Here is a 22,492-nt window from a genome sequence, read left to right as displayed (position 1 = left end):
GGATTTCTTGAGCTACTTCAATTCTACTTAAGATCAACGTTTGCCTCATGAAATTAACACATTTACATTCGAAAAATCGGTGTGTGCATTGGTTCATGCATAGCACCAATATTAGGTGACATTTTTCTTGCTTACCATGACCGATTTCTTGCTAGCCGCTTTGATAGCAGAATTGTTGTAAAATATTTCCGGTTTGTGAATTACTTTTTGTTGCTTTTTGCTTGTGAAGGTTAAGGTTTTGAGCCTGTTGTTTCAGATGTACTTTGCCAATTCAACGAGTGTTGATCGCCATTTGTCCTGACGTATGAACTACCGGTAGATGCCTTGTTAAGGTTTTTCGATTTGCGTCTTAGTGTTACTAGAGATTTCCTGTGATGGGATGAGCCCCGAGGAAACAAGGCACTTTTGTCTTATCTGTCGGCCCATTCCAAGCTGGTTAAACGGGGCATTGTAAATCTTTGCTTCACAAATGCCTTAAATAAGTCTTGCTGCTACTCTTTAACGCGCAACCTCCTTGCGCAGGCCGGCCACCTGACATGTGCTGGGTATCCCGAACTTTTGTTAGTTTCGGTAGCAAAAAAAGATATTAAAGTAAACCGAGCTGGGAGACGTGCGTCCAGCCCAGTGGCTTGTAGAAGGGCTATAGCGGCAGTTATCAGGGCTGCGCTGTTTGCATCAGGCCAAGGACCTAAAAGGTGTGGTTTATATGATTCATATGGCTTGCGGAAAGAAGTACGTCGGCGAAACGGGCAGATGTTTAAATGAGCGGTTGAAGGAGCATTTTTACAATGTTCGCACAGCAGTGCAAGGCCATCTTGCCATTCACTGCAGAGACTGCCCTCGTGTGCCTGAATTTGAAAAATGCGTCATAATTTCCAAACACCGTGAACAGCTTATACCTGTGAAATCATAGAAGCTGACAAGATACAGCGGGTGGGTGAACTTTGCGTCAGCATGCCATCTACTGCCCTCACCAAAAACGAAATCAAGTATCTGGCTGTGATGCCATAGTGGTTCATGAGATGTGACATAATACAAATGTTTTTATTACGTTTTTGCTCATGTCTAAAGTATATACTTCTGGCGGTTTCGCAAATAAAGCTTAGTTGAAGTCAGCGCCTTTGTTGTGTTCTTTCTTCTGCCCGTCTTTTGCGTTGGGCAGACATGCCGACATCAGCCGAGCATCCGATACTGCTCACTCAGATAACCCTATAGGCAGTGAGGCCACCTTAAGGCACAGAAGACCAGCCCAGAGGATCCTACATGCCTAAAAACTCACTTGAATTATCCGAGATAGACGGAAAGAAGCCTTTTCAGACCTAGTCGCTAACGAATCAGGAATGTTACGCCTCGTATTAGCTATAGCAGACGCGTCTGTCAACTAGAGGTGGTGCTATGGTTTGTACACTTCGCGAAGGGGAACAGCCGTGCATTAAATGATTACCAGAACGTATCATGCGCTACATCGAGGGCCGAGCCATCGGGTGTGACGTAGAGCAGTTGGAAGGACAAAGCTGTAACTAATTTAAGCTAGAGAGCAGTGCAAAGCTAACGGAGCGGGACTTAATTATCCCGGTAGGTAGCACTCTATGTTATTTATACGTTCCACTGTCTCTGACCGCGTCGAGAGGTGCGGGAGAGAAAATAAAGGTCGAAAAGATTTACAAATGTTATAACATCGTGGTTCTGAACCGCATGTAAGCAGGCGACCGTGAAAGCGACTAGGCACACTAGACATTTTAACATGCTTGAACAGCGCTTAAACGATAATGGAAGGGAAAATGGTGGAGCGGGTCGCCATACTCACCCGAAAACCACGAGCCATGTACGCACGGGGACATATCCAGCTGCTTACTGGCGCGTCTATCTGCCACAGGCATCGAAGAAGCCTTTTCAGACCCAGTCACTAACGAATCAGGAATGTTATGCTTACTATTAGCTACAGCAAACGCATCTGTCAACTAGAGGTGGTGCGATCAGTCAGACATGGTTTGTACACTTCGCGAAGGGGAACAGCCTTGCATTAAATGATTACCAGAACATATCATGCGCTACATCGAGGGCCGAGCCATAGGGTGTGACGTAGATCAATTGGAAGGACAAAGCTGTAACTAAATTATGCTAGAAAGCAGTGCAAAGCTAACGGAGCAGGAGTTAAAGGGAAGCTGAAACGGTTTTCAATTTCCATGAATTACTGGGATTGGGAAGAACAGACCTAATAATTTACGGTTCCGAAATTTTTTTCTTCGTTTTGTTAATATAACGGGCGGAAATCGCTTTCTAGATCACCCCCGCGGACACGCCCCCATCGCTTCCCGGAGCGCCGGGTGAGGTGGTTGCCAGAGGAGAGAACCGGCGAGAGTGACGTCACTGGCGGGGACCGAGCTGCCGGACCGGCGTGCTGGCATGTGCTGGCATGCCTCTTTCCGTCCTGCGCTTTACTGAACGACGCTATGAGAGATCTGCCGCCGCCGCCGCTCACGTTTGTTTTCTTTTGCGATTTTCGTAAACTGGGGGTTCTTTCCTTCTGTGCTGCGTGAGTGCCTACAGCCAAGGGCGCCCAACATGCCTTCGTTCTGTGCAGCATTCGGCTGCGCGAACACAGGCGGGCGAGACGATGTGGTGTTTCACAGGTTCCCGAAGGACAAGAAGCTTGCAGCGCAGTGGGTCCGTGCGGTTAGGAGGGATAAGTTCGTGCCGACGAAATCAACTGTGCTGTGCTCGGACCATTTCCGCAATAGCCGGACAGCCTTACGACAAATGCGGGAACGCGTTGTTGCTAGCGTTGCTATACTCCGTTTCATACATCAAGTGCAACGCTGTGGAGGCTTGAGATACTTCTTGCAGTGGCTGCGTTCGCACTTAGAAAAAGTTCGGTGTTTCTTGACCCAATTTTTTAGAAAATTTTCCATATATAAGCTCAGTTCTGAATGAAAAAAAAAGAATTTATCCATAGAAACAATCCGTGTACTTATACGGCTGCTAACACGTTCTTTTAAATCAATTTTCTTTTCGGCATTTTTTAATTGCAGCCCGTCGCGGCAGCTTCACGTGCATGCTCGCGCGAGCAAACGCCGCTGGCACGCTGCGAAGCATAGACGGAGACGCGCGCAGTAATAAATTTTGGTGACCGGACTTCGTGCGTAGCTTCCACAGCGTTGCACCTGAGGTATGAAATGGAGTATAGGCTTGCCTAGTGACATTCGACGTACGGTTGCAGTTATCGTGCTTACCACACGGTGGTGCTAAAACTGCCTAATATCTTTATGTCAACACTAGCATGGAGCACGCATACCGATTCTTGATCGAGCCACAATCGCAAAGTCGTTGAACCATGGTATGAATATTGCACATATAATACCCCTGGCCATCTCTGGATGTGTATGATAAGCAACTTCCATGACTGTACAGTCGTGAGCACGCTTAGCGTAAACACGGGAGCGCGTGCCCCACGGTGCTATCAGCGACGCCTACCGATGCGAACGCGAAGTTCTGCACATGCGCAGCATTTTTGCGGCGTTGCTATTTTACCATCACGCGCATTGCATCATCGCAGCGCGCCGTCGTCGTCTGCTATATTTTGCCTCGGCTGCTATCGTCCGGCTTACCGCGATCTGCCAGTTACGATCAATGAAACAAGAGCTGGCTAGGTCTGTGCGGCAGTACCGGCCTTCGATTTACTTTTAGCTTAGACTTTGCGTGTCTTCTATACCAAATAAGCGCCCATTGAATTACGTTTTAAAACAATGTTACTACGTTACACCATCTCTTGCCTGCTTCTGAAGCTTCCACCGCTCGTTCTTTGTCACTTCGTCCTTATTTAAGAGCGTTCGCGTGGGTTCCAGCTTTCGCCCTGCTTGCCGCAACAATTACTAACTACAAAACGTGTAAATAGCTAAATGGAGTCAGCACTCTAGGAAAGGATCCTGGACTACCGCTTTGATGATTAACACATCTTTATCCTGCGTCGTATCCTCTTCATCTTCATCCTGCGTCGTATCGCGGATGCCTCCTTCATGCTTAAAAGCCTGAATTATTCTATTCACGGTCTTCAATGGCCTGTTAACCGATGTTCCGATTTGACGTTGGGTGCACCCCTTATATGCAAGATGCACAGTTTCACGCCTCTGCTCATCGGGATACCTAGCCATGGCAGTATGCCGTAACCTGTGGAACGTTCAGAAATACAGTCTCCATTTATATATTTGCTCATAGCATGCTGGGTGGTGGCGTGATCTTTATCATAAAACGTGCGGCAGCCGGCGCGCAACATAGCAGACGACGAAGGCGCTTTCCGATGACGCGATGCGCGCGGTGGTAAAATATTCAAGCCGCAAACGCACTGCGCATGTGCAGAACTTCACGTTCGCGTCGGCAGGCGTCGCTGATAGCACAGGGCGGCACGCGCTCCCGTGTTTACGCTAAGCGTGCTCACGACTGTACCTCGCAGCACTGCATGTGCGCGCTTTGAAATGCGGCACTTATGTTCGCGATCGTGTATCAACACTCAAAAAACCATGGGACTTTAGACAAGTAGCGCCAAGGTGCTTGACATCGCGGAATTGCACCCGTGTTTACAATCTAATGAGAAGTTAGTGCTTCGGCATTCTTCCAGCAGCAAGTTCCCCAGTGACACTGTAGCGCATATTTTCTCCCGTCATTGGAACGTGCAGCTACATGAAAAATAACAACAACATACGTACCAGCTAAGATTTCCAACGCGTGAGAAGGTGCACACATCGCTCTTGCTGTTGGCACACTCAACATCGCCGTTGCCGCCATCGTTTTCCGTATCGGCTGTCGGTTGGAACATGTACGGCGAAAATACAAGATGTCCGAGACAGCGAGAACGTTCCATAATGCTTACAACTCAGCTATGAAGCCAGAACAGAACAGCGTGCTACGCTCTGAAACGGCGGCACCGACCGGTGACTGCCGCGAATGACGTCACAGCGGCCTCGACCAATCACGGGCAACAGCGGCGTTCGCGCGATGCCCTGAGGCGCTGGTGCGCGTTTTCATGAAAAAACTGCCGCTTGCGTTTGTTTCCGCCCTTTTTGAACCAGATATTCGTGTTCAGGGGACTCAAAACTGTAGAATGCCGCAGAGAACTCATTTTTTTCGAAAAGTGTTTCAGCTTCCCTTTAACGTGGTAGGTAGCACTATATCTTATATTTATACATTCCACTAGCGCCACCAAATTTCATCCAAGCTCCAGCCAATTCAGCCCGTGTGCGCAAACGAACATAAGGAGCAACTGCAGCGTGACAACATTAATCTAGCGGAAGCGACCGGGAAAAGCGAATTTCTCCGACCCCTTAGTGACACCACTGAATGAAGGTTTGTGCGTGTGTGTGTGTGTGTGTGCTTCTTGTGACAATGCATACATCTGCGCGCAAAACATTTTAGGTATCACCCTTTCGGTGGAGCCTATAAGAACTTACATTAAGGGGTTTACATGCCAAAACCATGACCTGATGATGAGGCACGCCGTAGCGGGGAACTCCGGATCAATTTAGACCACCTGGGGTTCTTTAACGCTCACCTAAATCTAAGTAATCTGGTGTTTTCCCAATTTTGCTACCATTTAAATGCGGCTGCCTTGGCCGGGATTTGATCCCGCGACCTCGTGCTTAGCAGTCCAACACCTTAACCACTAAGCAACCACGGCGGGTATACGTAAAAGGCAGTGTTCGTCTTCATATTTATGACGAATAATGCTCCCTCCACAAAAACGCTGATATTTTCGTTGGTGAAGACAAATTTGACGATTCAAACAAATCTTGTTTCGCAATATCTGCAAGACAAGCAGAATGATGGTGCCAAACATCGTTGCTACACATAGCCTGAAAGACACTTCAGCTAAACTGAACCTTTCTTTCTGCGAACTTCGGTAGGATAGCTGTAGAAATGCTTGCAAAGGTTGTTTCAGGCTATGATAATGTATCTGCCCAACAAGCATTAAAAAAACACAATGACAATCACGTAGAAAATCCAGTCATGCAGACGATTGCCCAACTACGAGCGAAAAGCGCTTACAAGCGCTTACGCCGACTCTGAAAATTAACGTTATCAAAAAATTCGCCGACGATTACAATACTCCCTAATGCGAAATTTGAGCGCGGCTCTACACGTGTTTTCATTTCGCGGTATATTGGCTGGCGTAGATAATCGGTATCGTGCGGTAACGTTGCAAACGGAGCGAAGTGTGGCGCCACTGCCTCGCTAATCTGGAGATCACGAGAGCCAGTGCGTGGTGCCAGCGCGTGGGTGACGCGTGGGCGCGATTGAAAGAAGCCGCCGCCGACAAACCTCGCAGACTACGCGCGCTACTCTGGCGTCATCTCGTAGCCGCCGTCGCCGCACTACGCTTTTCTTCTCACGCTTTCGCCATACCCTCCTCCGTTTTCCGCCTGATGATTCCGCTGAACCAACCTCTCCGCTTTCCTCCTTGCGCCTCATCTCTCTCACCGCTTTTATTACGATAGCAATCATATAGAAAATCCAAGCACGTTTCTGCTGTCGCCGCGATGTTCCATATAAAGTCCAAACACGATAACATCGTCACCGCGCACCGCACGCTAAATGTGCCAGTGAAAGCTTGCTACGGTCAGCCCACGATCGCGGTTCAATTTCGCGTACGAGAGGCACGAGAGGGAGGCGAGGGAGAGGTGGGGGCGGCTGCTGACGGCGCGGCCGCGCGGCTGCAGTATGTTGCAAGCCATCTGCGACGTGGACAAGTGTGTGCCCGTGCAGGCCTCATCTTCAAAGCGATCCGCGATGTGGACAAAGTACGCGTAGTGCCGGTAGCTTCGTATGCGCTGTGCTTTCGACGTTTAATTCGCGTTGCAGCGAGAAACAGCACGAAGGTCAACTGGCTCGCTGCTGCTGCCGCGCTTCTTCACTCCAGCGTATTGACAGCGAGTTTCCGCGGCCACAGAGCGAGATGTGTTGATTTTTACTTGTGTATGCATGACACCACGCTTGTTAATTTAGTTAGTAACCGAATGTTTACAAGTTTATACGGCCGATAAAACCACTATCATTACTTAACTACTTAACTTCTTAACTACTTCGTATAGCTGTCTACTAATTTGCTATCGCAATTCATGCTTCGCCTTTCGGGCGAAACTGCAACATTATTTTTTCATCCCCCCCCCCACTCCCCCCAGCGCGCCACGTTCGCTGTCATCTTTCGTTGTCCTCTTTCGCTCGGGTATACGCTTGATCGCCGATGCTCGCCACAGGAACGGGCGCTTAAGAGCTGCGCTCTCAAAGCTTAATCGTGTCGAAGTGACAAAAGGTAGTATCACGAAATCTGGCGTTTTGCAGTCAACACTGCCGCGGGTAAGTAAGGATATAAATATAAACACCTCGGCATAACCTTTTCAACTACCCTAAATTGGTCACATCATGTCATTAACTTAGCCAATGCCGCGAATCGAACCCTCGGTTTTCTCCGCCGGAATCTAAGACTTGCTCCCCCATCAGTTAAATTGTTAGCTTATGTTACATATGTCCGCCCTAAGTTAGAATATGCATGCTCAGTCTGGGATCCTCATCAACATAACCTATCTAATACACTGGAATCAATTCAAAACCGTGCAGCCCGGTTTATCTACTCTGAATATTCTTATCATGCAAGCGTGTCTGAACTAAAATCCCGTGCCGGTCTTACTAATCTAGAATCGCGACGTCTTATTTCTAGACTGTGTCTTTTTCACAAATTCTATCATTCACCACTCCACATTTCAGCTATATTACCAGCTCATCGTCAGTCTAGCCGCATTAACCACAGCAAAGCCGTGTATCCTCCCCCGGCGCAGACTACCTCTCATCTACGATCATTTTTTGTGAAAACCGCCAGGGACTGGAACGGTCTGTCTGCCGACATCACGCACCACTCCGACACTCATCACTTCAAGGCTGCTCTCGAATTACTGTTTTGTTAAAGCCTATCCCTCATGTAATACCCCATCTCTGGGGCCTTTGAGGTATAATAAATAAATAAATAAATAAACAAATTTGAAAATGATCCCCCCCCCCCCGGTACGGTACCTTTATGACGTATCGAATGCGGATGCTATCAATTCATTCACAGAGAAATTGAAAGTGTACTGGGAAACCAATTCATGGAGCTTTTCGTTCGTAAGTGTTGTTTCTGGCTGCCTTCGCTAATCCAGCATCACGAGTGGCCGGCGTCTGCTTTTATGAACACTTCTAGCATATGAATGTTTTTGTGAATACGGACCCGGTTCTTTTTATCCAAACGAGCACGCAGAGGCAGCTTTCTTCTCTGTGGACTCATATTGCAAGAGAAGACAGCATAAAAAGGAATTAGCACCATCATATAGACAATTATTGGAATAAATGGCATGTCAGACAAGGATTCATTATTGGTTGTTTGGAACCGCAAATATACACAATAAAGAAGAATGTGACACAAAGAGCGCTCGTTCTGTCTCGTTCTTCGTTGTGTGTGTTTGCGCTTTCAAATAACCACGAATCTATACCAACTGGCCCGGTTACCCACTCTCCTGCAAGGATTCATTACTCTCGCGTAAGTTCCGTATGAGTCAGCATGCGCACTTATATTGTGTGCACGCTGTTTGAATGCATTATCTGCATGGTGACGGGTAAGCAGCACGCAATAAAGACGTAGACTGAGTATTTATCAGCGTGCGCTGTTTATCTGTCACCATGCAACTTTATCGACCTGCCCAACTTGCCGCATTCGTCACGCATTATCTTGTGCGCAGTAAGAGCGACGAGAACTCTAAGCAGAGCATAATTACGCCCTCCTATTTTGCACCAAACAATATTATCAACACTGTACGCTTTTGAAACACAAGCTGAACACTTACATATCTTTCCATTTACTCTGCGATATTTATTACCCAAATGCAGACGAGACTGCAATGCTGGCGTCCGCCGATTGACTGCAAGTCATTTGTAAGTGAAATTATAATAAAGAAAGAGGAGAGGCCACTTACGTGCGCGCATTTCTTTTTTTTTTTTTTTTTTTTTTTGAGAAACAACAGCACTGTACATGCTATGGCATGTAATGAAATCTTGGTTCCTGAAATTCGAACATTGCGTGATAATTGGCCTTGCATTGGCCATGTCCCCCATGGAACGAAATATCTCACCAATTGAGCGTTGTTTCTTGATCGCTTGCGCATTGTTACTTGGGAGTAGTAATGTAGCTATTCTCTGTGTACGGTACTATAAGTGCTCACACATGCAGACGACGACGAAATGTTTCTATCATAGAACGCTTGTACCTTTGTCTCGCTTTGTTTCTTTTTAAAATCTGGGAGCTGCCGCTCCCGTGTTGTGGCAATGGACGAAGAAGCCCTCGAAGACCTTCCTGGGCCCAAGCCATCATGTGGGGTCGCGTCCAGGAAACGTGGAAATGCGTCAAGTGACGGACACTGAGGCAACCGAGTTGTACTCGGACAGCGTCGACTCGTCGGACGACGATTTCACGCTTGTCATGAGCCGAACCACAAAAAGAAGACTGCTACGGAGGTCATCGTCGCCAAGTGTCTCCACCGTGAAGACAACAACACAGCGCTGGCCGCACACTATGCTCTTCATGCCTGTGGACCCAGTGTCAAATCTGCGACTCCTAAACAGGCAAGTCCTTCCTGCGTTTCTTGAGGGAATCGCGTCAAATGAGATAAAGGACGTGAGAATAAACGCACGGAAGAATGTCCTTGCAGTAGATGTTCTACACCGTAGTGCACTGCAAAGCCTGCGGCACGTAACGGAGATCGACAAAGTACAAGTGCGATCCATGATACCTACTGGCTGCAATGGGACTATCGGCGTCATTTATGATGTCGATATTTCTATACCAACCGACGACTTACCAATATTAATAAAGCCAACTACAGAAGGCACTCTTATCACGCACATCACAAGACTTGGCAACACCCGTTGCCTGAAGCTGTGGTTTGACGGAGACAGCCTTCCCTCACACGTCAACGTTGGCCACGTCCGCCATCCAGTCCGCCCATACGTACCGAAGCCCCTGCAATGCTACAAATGCTGCAAGATGGGACACGTAAAAGGTGTCTGTAGGAATAACCTCGTGTGCCCACGGTGCACCGAATCTCATTCAGCAGATGCCTGCCGCGCAACTGTGTTAAAGTGCCCTAACTGCCATGGTACTCATGAGGCCTCATCCAATGATTGCCCGCGGGTGAGAAACGAGCGAGCAGTACTCAAACGTGTGGTACGGGACCATTCAACACACAAAGAGGCTGCCGCTACTCTCAGGCGACGACGACATCGGCACCGAAGAGCAGCACGAAGAGTTACGTCTACTGAAAGATATGCACCATCTTCCGGCAAAGCCGCTACCGTATCAACGCCGACTTCCACAAAAACAGACACTGCGAAAACAAAGACTGGGGCGACACTCTCACCTCCTGAAGAGTGGCCTACACTTCCACGAGCACAACCTGCCTCGGAGTCACATCAAATTGCGCCGCCCTCAATGACCTCACGAACCGCGGATGGGACGACAACTGAGGATCGCCAAGTCATAGTGATGCTGAAGTCACTTATGAACGCCATGCGCATTCTACTGAGCAGCATGAAAACCCCGTCAGCACAGAGCGCACTCCAGGTGCTGGACATCTTGAGTCCGGTTCTTGCGGATCTAGGGTAAAACCACGGCCCGAGAGATGCTGTTGTTTCAAGAGGAAGTCAAGAATGCATCTGTCTTTCAGTGGAACGCCAGAGGGCCTAAGTCACGCATGTCCGACTTTAGACAGTTTGTCTTTACGCACCAGTTCACCATTATCGTGATTTGCGAGCCCAACCTGTCCGCTCCCATCAGACTGTCCGGGTATGAGTGCTTTATGTCCTTTATCCACGGAGAGTGCAGCAAGGTTGTTGTGTTTATACGCCGTGAATTGACTTATGTACATCACCCAGTGCCTCCTGACGAAGCAAATCAATACGTTTGCTTAACAATGAAGAAGAAAAAGCTCACGTTTGCAATTCTTGGAGCCTATTTATCTCCAGCAAGCCGTCTAGATTGTGAGCGCCTACGGGGAATTTTGACGTCGACTCCACAGCCGTGGGTGCTCACTGGTGACTTTAACGCCCACCATTACCTATGGGGAAGCTCCAAAGTTAACTCTAGGGGCACAACATTGGTGTCCTTTGCCTCTGAACACAAACTTTGCTTGTCAAATGATGGTAGCCTTACGTATCTGCGTGGATCAGCGTATAGCAGCTGCTTGGACCCAACCTTCGTTTCACGGTCGCTTTCGAGAAGAGTGCACTGGTTTTCCGATTTAGAAACACGGGGTAGCGACCACATCCCAACCTATATGAAGATTGAAGGTTTGACTAGCTCCAAGTTCTCCAGAACCGTCCAGTGCACCGATTGGCCTAAATACAAAATAATAATGGAAGACTGTTGTCGTGACGGCACCTCTTATAACCTACAGGGCGCGATAAAGGATGCCATACAAACAACCACGCATTTGCTTTCGAGGAGTTCTTCCCGCACCGATTTCGACATCGAACTAGCAAAACTTCGAGCAATTCGCCGTCGTGCGGAGCGAAGATATAGACGCACGAAATCCAATCATGATTTGAGATTGGCGAGACGAACACAAAAGAAAATGCAGCGTCTCATGAACAAGCTGGCTTCGCGACAATGGACATCCTTTTGCGAGTCCCTGGATCCGCGAAAACCTTTGTCGCTTATATGGAGGACTGTTCGTAGCCTTCGCACAACCTTTGGTCAGCGCCACCCGTTTAAATCTCTGGCACTTTATCTACAATGTAGAGATATTGACGTCGCTGAATCTTTCTGCAGAAAGATTGCGGGCGAGGCAAATCCCGATGGAACGGGTACGGGAACGCTCGACCACCCCCTGTTCTCACGCGATCCCCGCATGGAATGCCCTTTTTCTATGGAAGAACTAGAAGCTGCGCTGGCTTTGTGCAGGCGTTCTTCAGCGCCAGGACCTGACGGTATTACATACCGTGCCCTGTGTAACCTAGGAGACCAAGCTCGGAAGGCACTCTTGCTCTTGTACAACGACTCCTGGCAGACGGGTACGGTTCCGCAAGAGTGGAAGTCAACTCGTTTCATTCCACTTCTCAAAGCTGGCAAGTCGCCTTTGGACATTTCCTCATACCATCCGATCGCACTTGCCAGCTGTGTCGGAAAAACAATGGAAAGAATGATTTTAACACGTCTGGAAGGGTACTTAGAGTACTATGAAATCTATCCACATGCTATGGCCGGATTCAGACGGGGCCGTTCGTCAACAGACAGCGTTGTTGACTTGATAACGTTTGTGCAACACCAAAAGGCCTGTAAGCGACTGTCTGCTGCTCTGTTTGTAGACGTTAAAGGAGCTTATGATAATGTCACCCATGAAGCCATCCTTAGCACGTTAGAAGCCGTCGGACTTGGTGGTAAGATGTATATGTGGGTGTGAAACTACTTACAGAGGAGACCATTCTACGTGCACACAGAAAATGGCCCGACATCCGAGCATTACAGTAGCCGAGGAGTCCCTCAAGGCGGAGTGCTTAGCCCGACTCTTTTCAATCTCACCCTCTGTGGATTAGTTGACAACCTGCCAAGCACCGTACGACTTTCCATCTATGCGGACGACATCTGCATTTGGACATCAAGTGTGACACGACTTCAGCTTCGCGCTCGGCTCCACAAGGCTGCCACAATGACATCTTGCTACCTTCGTCAACAAAGACTTGAAATTTCATGCCGAAAGTGCGCAATGGTGGCAGTCACGAGGAAGCCAATGTCTGGTTACGGCGTATCTATTAACGGACAACTTATACCATACAGCAGAAGTCACAGGTTCTTGGGAGTCGTAAGTGACAGAGACCTGTCTTGGACTCTGCATGTCAATTACGTGAAAAAGTGGCTGGCTGCTATCTGTCACCTGTTCAGGTTCCTTGCAGGAAAAAGTTGGGGAGTATCTGTACACGCTATGCTACAGCTGTACATGGCGTTGTTCGTTGGATTCCTGCGATACAGCCTGCCTGCAATATCCAACACCTGCAAGGCTAACCTGCGTACGATACAGAGTATTCAAGCCCAAGCCCTTAAGATATGTCTTGGCTTACCACGCAGTGCATCAACGGCTGAAACCATTGCCCTTGCGCAGGATTACCCAATCACGACGCACATTACCGTTGAGACAATGCGTATGCATCTCAGGCATTATGCTAGGACCCCTTCCCACCACTTGGCGAGCCTCACTGCTGCAAGGCCCTGCTCGACATTTAGCGGCATTGTCAGTGCACATCGTGCGTCGTTTACTTCAGGATACGCACCTGCGGCCGAGCCAGCGTTTCCTCCGTGGTGTTTGAGCCGTCCACAAGTACATATAATGATTCCAGGACTACAGAAGAAGACAGATCTACCGGCCCCTGCTCTAAAACAGCTGAGCTTACTTCTTCTGCATGAAAAGTACAGCGACCACGTGCACATCTATACCCATGGATCGACTACGTCGTGCAGTTCTGCTGGTGCTGTCGTTATACCAACGCGAGGAATGACACTGCGGTTCAAGACATCGCATGTCACGACCTCAACGGCGGCAGAACTAACGGCCCTGCGTCGAGCACTGGAATTCATTGATTCTGAAAGACCTAGAAAATGGGCTGTGTTCTGTGATTCAAAACCGGCTTTACAGTGCACGCAGTCAGTTCTCCGACACGGATGTCATGACCAATTGACATACGAAGTCGTGAAACTTTACCATGATGTCCAACAAAAAGGCCACGAGGTCGTTTTTCAATGGGTACCTGGCCACTGTGGAATCAGTGGCAATGTTTCCGCCGATAATGCTGCTCGCACAGCACATCAAGAAGAGCACAGCGTTCCAGTTCCGCTTTCGAGGACAGACGCTGCAAGGCAGCTTCGACACCTGGCACGCAGTCTCACAGTGACCGAGTGGAACTCGCCAAACTTACGACTTACACGACTGCATCGACTAAACCCCTCCCTGCAACTCCGACCTCCACTCGGACTTCCTCGACGTGAAGCTACGCTTCTCTGTCGCCTTTGGTTAGGAGTTGCCTTCACAAACGCATACTCTAGATTAATTGGAGTGACTGACAGTGCAGCATGCGAGGTCTGTGGCACCGAAGAAAACATCCACCACCTGCTGTGCCACTGTACAAGACATGCCCTAGAGAGACAAGAACTTGCCAAAGCTTTCCAAAAACTGGACAATCGGCCGCTTTCTGTGCAGGTGCTGCTGAAACACCGCCCCCATCGCCCGTCGGCCCATAAAGCGGTGAAGGCGCTTTTGTGTTTCTTAAGGACGACGGGTTTGTGCGACCATCTGTGGCTATTATTGCAATTTCTGTAGAACCACACGCGTCAGCGAACTTGCCGCAATTTCCTTCTTTCCTTTCCTTCTCTCTCTATCTGTTATCTTTGTTTTCCCCTTTCCCATTCCCCCGGTGTAAGGTAGCCAACCGGACGTTATTCTGGTTAACCTCCCTGCCTTCTACTTTTCTCTTTCCTCCTCCTCACACATGCAGATAGCTTTTTTTCTGCCTTTTCTTTTTTTTTACTTTTCTCTCTTCTTTTGCTAAATATTGTCATGGGAGCTGTTAATGTGCCCATTTGAAATAAAAGCAGAGCTAGATTTATTTATTTCTTGTATCCTCAAGGCTTTATAGCATTGTAGAGGGGACAGACATAGAAAGAACACTTACACATTTGATAAAGAGCACTTTACATAAAACAAAATCAGAAACAAAAGGAAATTAATGAAATACAATGGCATGTTGACATAAGGTACATGGAATGATATGGTGACACACAGGTCATTGCGCTATGCACTCATACACGCGCCAAAGAAGCGTATTTCAGCACAGGACAGACGTAAGTGATATATAGCTGCTTATTTAAGGATGATGGTGCAAGGAAAAAATTGCGTTTTACGCAACCGAGCATACGATTGGATTTTGATTTTATATAATCAATGTGATCAGCCCATGACAAAGAGTTAGTAATGTGTTACCAAGATATTTATAAGTTCTAACAAATTCAAGCGGGACTGCGTTCAAAGAATGCGAGTAGTTAGGAAAAGGTGCATGATTACGAGAAACTCTCATTGTATTGCATTTAGAAATGTTAAGTTCTATTTTCCAGAGCTCACACCAATGCGTAATACTAGTAAGGTATGTTTAAAAAGATTCGATGTCGGCATCATTTATAACTTTCCGGTATATAACACAATCGTCAACAAAAAGAGAAATGGGTGAATATATATATTTATGTAAATCGTTTATATAAATTTTAAAAAGTAGTGGGCCTAGAACAGAACCCTGGGGTATGCCTGAACGCACGGGTACCTCAGGAGAATTTGTATCTTTAGAGGAAACAAACTGTGTGCGGTTAGAAAGAAATTCTGCTATCCACTGGAGCAATAGCGGGTCAATACGTAAGCGGTGTAGTTTTATTAGAAGCAGCTGATGATTAACCTTATCGAATGCTTTTGCAAAGTTTAGGAAGATGCAGTCAATTGCCACACCTCTGTCAAGGGCAACACGTAAATCATTAGTGAATATGAGTGGTTGCGTTTCGCATGAAAATAACTTACGAAAGCCATGTTGGCAGCTGTGGAAGAAGTTATTTGAGTCCAAGAAAGTAACAAGATGGGCGTAAATAATATGATCCATTACTTTACAAGGAACGGACGCAAGAGAAATAAGGCAATAGTTACGGGGATTATGCCTGTCGCCAGACTTATGAAGAGGAATTACCTTTGCTGTTTTCCAGTCTTTTTGCAGATAGTTAAATATGGACAGCTGGGCTAGTTGGTTGTGATTAGCATTATGAAACATCGTTCCAGCGCACAACTGAACACGGACGAGAACAGAAGACAACACAAACACCGGCGTTTGTGTTCTCTTCTCGTCCGTGTTCAATTGTGCGCTGGAACGATGTTTCATAATTGCAGATAGTTATCCTGAATCAATTTAGTAAAAATGTAACCTAATATAATAGAACCATATTATTTGGTATTCTGAAGAAATTTAAAGTTAATTGTGTCAATATCACACGAGGACGACCGTTTCAATTTATTAATAATAGCCACTATACCGGCAATTTTAAGCGTAATGGGATCCATAGGAAAATAGTTAAAATCGCGTGTGTACGGATAATGAATAATGTTAGAGTCCGAGAAAGAGTGAGTGAAAGTTTCGTAAAATAATGAAGCAGAGAGCTGGTTTGGAACTGGATTTATCAACGAGGCGCTATTACTGCGCTCCAAAACTGCTATGGATTAGTTGTTAACAAAGATGGAAGTGTAGTGTGAAAGAAATTGAATTTAATAGTGTTGAGAGCGTCAGCATACGATGTAGCAGCTATTTTATAGGCAGACCAGCGCTATGCGCTTCGTGATTTCTTCGCAGCGTGAAATAGCCTTGGTTTTTTGTTAGATAACCTTTTTAGGTATCTAGAATACCAGTGTGCATTAGAATCTCTGTATGCGGTTTTAAAAGGGACGTACAGGTTAATTAGTTCAATAACTTTTGCTCTGAATAACTGTCAGAGTGCTCAACGGGTTTATCTGAACAATTTAAAAAGAATTCGTCGAGGAAGGAGCAAAGGCTGACGTTGATAGCTTCAAAATTGGCTTTGTTGTAGTCCCTTATCCTTTTCACAATCTTACGTTTACTAGATGTGCGAAGGGAAATTGCAAAATGAAGTACATCATGATCGCTCAATCCGAGTGCGTGTGTTACAGATGAGGTGATATCTGGAGCTATGTTAGCACCAAATCGAGTGGTGATGCTGTGGTGGGTGTCACACGTGTCGGCTGAGAAAGGAGTTGAGACAGATGGAAATCTAAACAAACGTTAAGAAAACTGGTAGCTTCTGCAGACGATGGGTCGGGAAATGGGCAAGGTTCTGACAACTGAGTGCGTGCAAAATTGAAATCGCCGGCAAGAAAAATAGGCGCATCGGGAAACCGCACAATAGCTTCAAGCAAATGATCGTGTAGCACCTCAGAAAAACCGCTAGCACAGCTTGGTGAACGATAGCAAGCGCCAAGAATAATTCTTTTTAAAATGAATGGTTAAGCAACACCAAATTATTTCCAAACTACTAATTGCTGGAATCAAAAAGCATGTGAAATTCTCATTCACTGCCATCAGAACTCCACCATACATTTTATCGCTTTATCGCCATGGTGACGTTGGTACACACCAAACATTTTGTTACAGTGGAATAATTCGGTATTTTTTTTTATTTTACTCGACAGCCAGGTTTCTGTTAGCATTACAATATCCGCTCCTGAATCAGTTATTAGAGCGTTGAGACTGTCTTTATTCATGTAAAGGTTACGGATATTAGTGTATAGATTACAGGTGCAGAGAGCAAGCGGCCGCCACCCTTCGCGTTATCCTTCTTTTTTCTAGGTTTACAAAGGCGACCAGAACGCGTCGGCCTAGGTGAACGAGAGACATTCTCAGAAGCGCGAGAAGATGACGCAACCTCACATGCACTGTCTGAAAGTCTAGAGGGATTGCCACTGTGACGTTCATGCACACTATCATTACTTGCATCGTAAACATGGCATTGCCCACCTGCGAAAAGTTTGTTGTGGTACAACCTGCCGTGTTCAGTGATTTGCTGATCTTGTTCAACTTTTTGCGCGCCATGCGCGTGGTGAATGAAAAATCTTGCTGTATAGTTAACTCCCTTTCTGCGATTAGAGAATGCTTCGAGAAGACCAATTCTTTAGTTTTATGCGTGCCGAACTTGACAATAATTGACCTAGCTTTGCCTTCGGCCTATTTGCCCACGCTCTGCGCACCTTCAATGCTATTTGCCGATAGTTTCAAGTGCAGTCTTTCAGAGACAAGGCCGATAACTTTTGCTCCAGATTGTTCCCAGTTTTCTGGTGGAATGTCTGCAATACCGAAGAACAGCAAGTTGTTGCGTTGAGGACGACCCTCAGTGTCATCAAGCCTTGTGCGCAAATAGGTTATTTCTTTCTGCATGGTGATTACACTTTCGCACGTGCGGTCAACATCTTGCTGAAATCCTTCGAAAGTCGTCGTTTGTTATTCCGCTTCACGTGAGCGGTCATTAATCTATGATACGGCGGTGGCTACTGAAGCATGTGCAAGTTTAAGTTCATCTATCGCTTTCGATATGGTGCATTGGTTTGCCTCAATTCGAATGCAACGCTCTTTTATTTCCTTTACCATTTTAAGTATTTCCTCAGTGGGTCCCGTATTTGCTCGACGTCGCCGCACAATGCCAAAACAAGTCACATAAAGGATCGAACAAGGCGCTTGGGCATGGAAACACAATAATGCATCGGTCGTCGGACTGGAACCGGTAAAATGGGTAAGACGGCACAATACAAAGGCATTTCGCACATTTCCCTTTTGCAGCCCTCTAGTCGAAGCAGCTTTCACCAAACTGATACGCCGAGCTCAAAGACAATGTTACATTCTACTTTCGCTATCAGCATACGCAAGAAAAATGCCTTGAGTACAAGAGTTCTCGTTATCTCAACATTTCGCCTAGTTGTGAACACCATTGACTTTCGAAGAATCGACATTTGGACAAATTGGTACTAGTTGAACATCTTGAAGAGGCAGAGCAATACGACCGATACTGAAGGCAGGAAACACACTGGACAGCCCTGCGTGTTTCCTGCCTTCTGTCTTTGTCGTCTTGCGCTGCCCCTTCTAGAAGTTCAACCATTGACTTTGCAACTTTCTCGTCACTGAGCACGAAATACAGCGCACAATTTGGCTTCCTGCCTAAGTGCATATGACAGAGCTTAAACGCACTGCATTTATCTTGGGCTATGTCATGCACTCAGTTCCTGCTTAGCCACAGTACCCATTAAGGTAATATTTCCGGCCTTTCGATGAGAAATTGGATTTGAAGGGTGTATGGACTTTTGAAATAAACGGGTGAGAGAGGGGGACAAATATGGCTTTGATTTATCCGTCTCCCTCACCTCTGCTACGTAGTGCTTCAACATTTCAGAATTATTATTGTCAAAATTTTAGGCCATGGGCATCTTGTTATCGTCGTCGTTGTTTGTTGCCATTCAGCGACAAAAGGCCGAAAATTGACATTTTGAAATTTCAATTTAAAGACTGTCTAAGGACTGAGGAGCTTAAAGTTAAAAACCGTCGCTTGATGATCGAGCCCACCCCCCACCCCCCCATAATAACAAAACTCTCTTACGCTAGAAATTTTTGCAAGATAAAAATTTCAGCCTATTTTGATGCTGGACATACTTTTAGCGAAGGCGGCCTGCCAATGGCAGTGGGTACTTACGAACGAGAAGCTTCGTGAATTCGGCACCGGAAAGCTTGTGTACAGAGTAAAAACAACATTGCCTTTAATAAAACTATACTTGTCATAAGGACAGTGAAAAAAAAATGTACGCGTATAGGCTATGCTCCGCTTACCTTGGTCGTGGAAATTGCATTTTGATCACCGTGACCCCGCTAATGTATGTAATATTGGTATCATTGCGAGCTCTTGTTGCACAGAAAATTGGGTTTTGTTACGATAATGTGTCGAAACGGCTCATTTTGTGAATACTCGCCACATCCTGCGTTTGTCTCTGTAGGCTTTCTCACTCAGTCAATAATAAGTCCGTTCCACTGGGAGCAGTAGCTACGCCACCACAGCATAATAGCTATTCTGGGTGTTGGCCACCAGGGTACAAATTCACAAATCTTTTTGTTCGTAACAGCTGCCTGCCATTGCCCGGAGCCTTCGCAAATGATATGTCCAACCACGATTGACTGACATAGGCTCTTACGAGAATTTTTAGCTTCAGAACTTTATTTGTGTGTGAATACAAACCCAGAACCTGTGTTCACGCAAAAGTTCTTATGCTAGAGCTGTTCGTAAGATCAGACGCTAGTCAATTGTTACGCTGTGCATATCATTAGCGAAAGCTCACAGCCAGTGGCAGACAGCTGTTACGAACAAAAAGCTTTGTGAATTCGGCCCTCATTCAGGCCTTCATTCTTAAAACAATTCGAGCGACACCTCAACAATATTGTGCACGCTGTATACACACGCCGTGGGACAATATTTAAGCGTTCGGAGTTTATCTTCGATATCTGGCTGATATTTAAATAGTTTAAGCTGCTTAAAGAAGGTGCATAATTATTGTGGCACCGTAATATCAGGTGGCTTTATTGCTATTGTTCTTCGCCTATTGCTTCACGTATGGAGTTATTGATTGGGAAATCTTTCTTGCGATGCGTGTGTTAACCGATTTCTCAGTGCAATACGCATCTGCCCTTTATCGCACAAACGCAACATACGTATTTAACTTTCTCCTCCTAAAAGTGGAAAATCAGTAAAATTTCTTGACTTCTCGTATATTTATATTAAGGAAAGAAAAAGCAGAATGCAGACCAAAGTGGAGTGGTTAAAATGGGGTCGCCACTTGGCTGGTTCTTCTCTGACGGTGCCGGCTGCCCGTTCGACCTCTGCACCGGCCTGTCATTTGCCGGTTTACCGGTCTTTTTTTTTTTTCTTAGATTGGCACAAACTGATCGCAAACGCTCTATCCTGCGTTCATACGTTGCAGACAACTCAATTGTCGCAAGAGCTTTCATTCTTAATTTATTAGGCGTTTGACAACCGTGTTGTGAGACGGAACTGGCCATCCTGACCAACCGCTTATTCTCTTGCCTACACACAACCAGAGACTACGCGATCGACGCGTCGAACCAAATTTCATATAAAACGTTTCTATAAATATCAATCATGCAAAGTCCTCACTCTGCGCGCCGCCTGTTTATTTAGTGTCCATTTTGTTTTTATTTTTGCCCCTCTTTAAAATAATCATGCAGTTCCCTCTCAATGTCCTTTTCTTTCATTCATTTGTCAAAGGTGGCAACCCTAGGTTAACAAGGTCAAAAGAACGTTTCGGCTTTTACACAGAAGCCTCGACTTTTTATGTTTTCAAATGGCTTCAGCATCAGTTTGCTACTTGTGTAAATGAAGGAAAATGAAAGCACTTAAGAAATTATCCGTACAGAAATTTCTTATATCTTGCCAGGTAAAGTTTTTCAAATGTGTACATTTATTTAGGTGCTTCCTATAGCTGTAATTTTTTTTAAAGGATATATCACGACATTTCAGCGAACTCGTTTATTTTCTGTAAAGCTTACTTGTATTTTTCTTTCTCTTTTCTTTACCTCTTGCGCAACTTTCAGTCTCGCAAACAGAATAGTTTGTACAGGAATTATTGAATTGTTGAAATGCTTTTCGAATACTATTCCTTCTTTACTGAAAATACAAATTTCTAAATCATGATGGAACTACTCATTGCTGGCTTCCACTCTTTTTCTTGCATTGACGGTGCTGACGCTAATGCTGCGTATTTTATTGAAAAATTACTTAATTTGTCTATCCATAGTTTATAACTGTTCTGTATGTCATTGCGGTCTATGTAGTAAACGATTTCCCACTCTTCCTTGAGCCACACACGTGCCTGCAGCTTCATGGAATAAAGTTGCCTCTGTATGCATTTCTCCGTAGTGTTTGTCGCGTGGTCTTTGTTTGTTTTTGGTGTTGTTCTAAGACTTCCTCTGGGAATGTGTGCGTTGCACTCCCACTCAAAGAACTTACATTATCTTGCAGCCTGCCACCAGAAATGTTGAGCTTGGCGACATAACAGTTTGATTAACACTGCAAGGTGCCTTAATAAATTATTCTTCTCATTCCCAAGATATGAGTGCATTGGATCAAAAAGGCGACGAATACATGTTCTTACCTTGAACTGGGTGCTCTCCAAGGCCGTAAGCCAGCAGCAGCAGCGGCAGCAAAACACCGCCTGCCGGCCACCCCATAACAAAAGCCTCTCCCGGTCCACCAAGGTGGACACCAGTAAGCCACAATGCTCTGCGACCAACTCTAGAGTTGTATGTCTGATCAGCTGGAGCATGTGGGTAATATTTGCGCTATTGCAGCAAATAACCGCCGGTATCCCTGCTTTCTCCTCACATTAGCGATATCTGAAGGACAATGTCGGTGATAGAGAGCTGAAACAATGGAATGGTGCGATATTTTCCCGCAAGGTTGGCTTCTCGTCCTCTGATGCTGATAACGAACTTGCCGAAAATTGTTTTCAATGATATCGAGCAGGTACAAAGGACAGAGCAGCAATATTGTGCTAAGAACCTGTGACAATTGCCAATTTTCAGTAGCAAATAAGCTCGGATTCCTCACGTATCTAGGTGCGGTTTCCACCACACAGCTGCGGAGTTGTATATTAAATAGATAACAGAGCAACAATTGGGGCTTTCATGATTTCTCTTTGTTCAACAGCGTTTGACGCTCGCAAGTTATTGTTCAGTAGCATTCATTACTCTGCGCGCCTAGACGCCAAGTTATCTCTCTAGTTATCAACGTCGTCATCGGCAGGTTTCCTGTCGGAGATTTGAAATTATTGCCTCTGGC

General features: G+C 46.1%; 1 protein-coding gene across 2 annotated transcripts in view; it reads right to left on the bottom strand.

Moving 5' to 3' along the window:
• LOC126548104 (MAM and LDL-receptor class A domain-containing protein 1-like) overlaps positions 1-21,935 on the bottom strand; it is a 272,165-nt gene extending 250,230 nt beyond the window's left edge. The window contains exon 1 of one of the 2 annotated variants that reach the window (XM_055063643.2): positions 21,807-21,935. In XM_055063643.2, the coding sequence (XP_054919618.2) occupies positions 21,807-21,882 (76 nt within the window). In that variant the 5' untranslated portion in view covers positions 21,883-21,935. The remainder of the gene's footprint in view (positions 1-21,806) is intronic. The other variant, XM_050196214.2, reaches the window with a different exon arrangement.
• Positions 21,936-22,492: the final 557 nt, after the last annotated feature.

This window comes from Dermacentor andersoni, chromosome 1 (genome assembly GCF_023375885.2).
Source record: "Dermacentor andersoni chromosome 1, qqDerAnde1_hic_scaffold, whole genome shotgun sequence".
NCBI classification, from domain to species: Eukaryota; Metazoa; Arthropoda; class Arachnida; order Ixodida; family Ixodidae; genus Dermacentor; species Dermacentor andersoni.
This window is presented reverse-complemented; position numbering and strand designations above follow the sequence as displayed.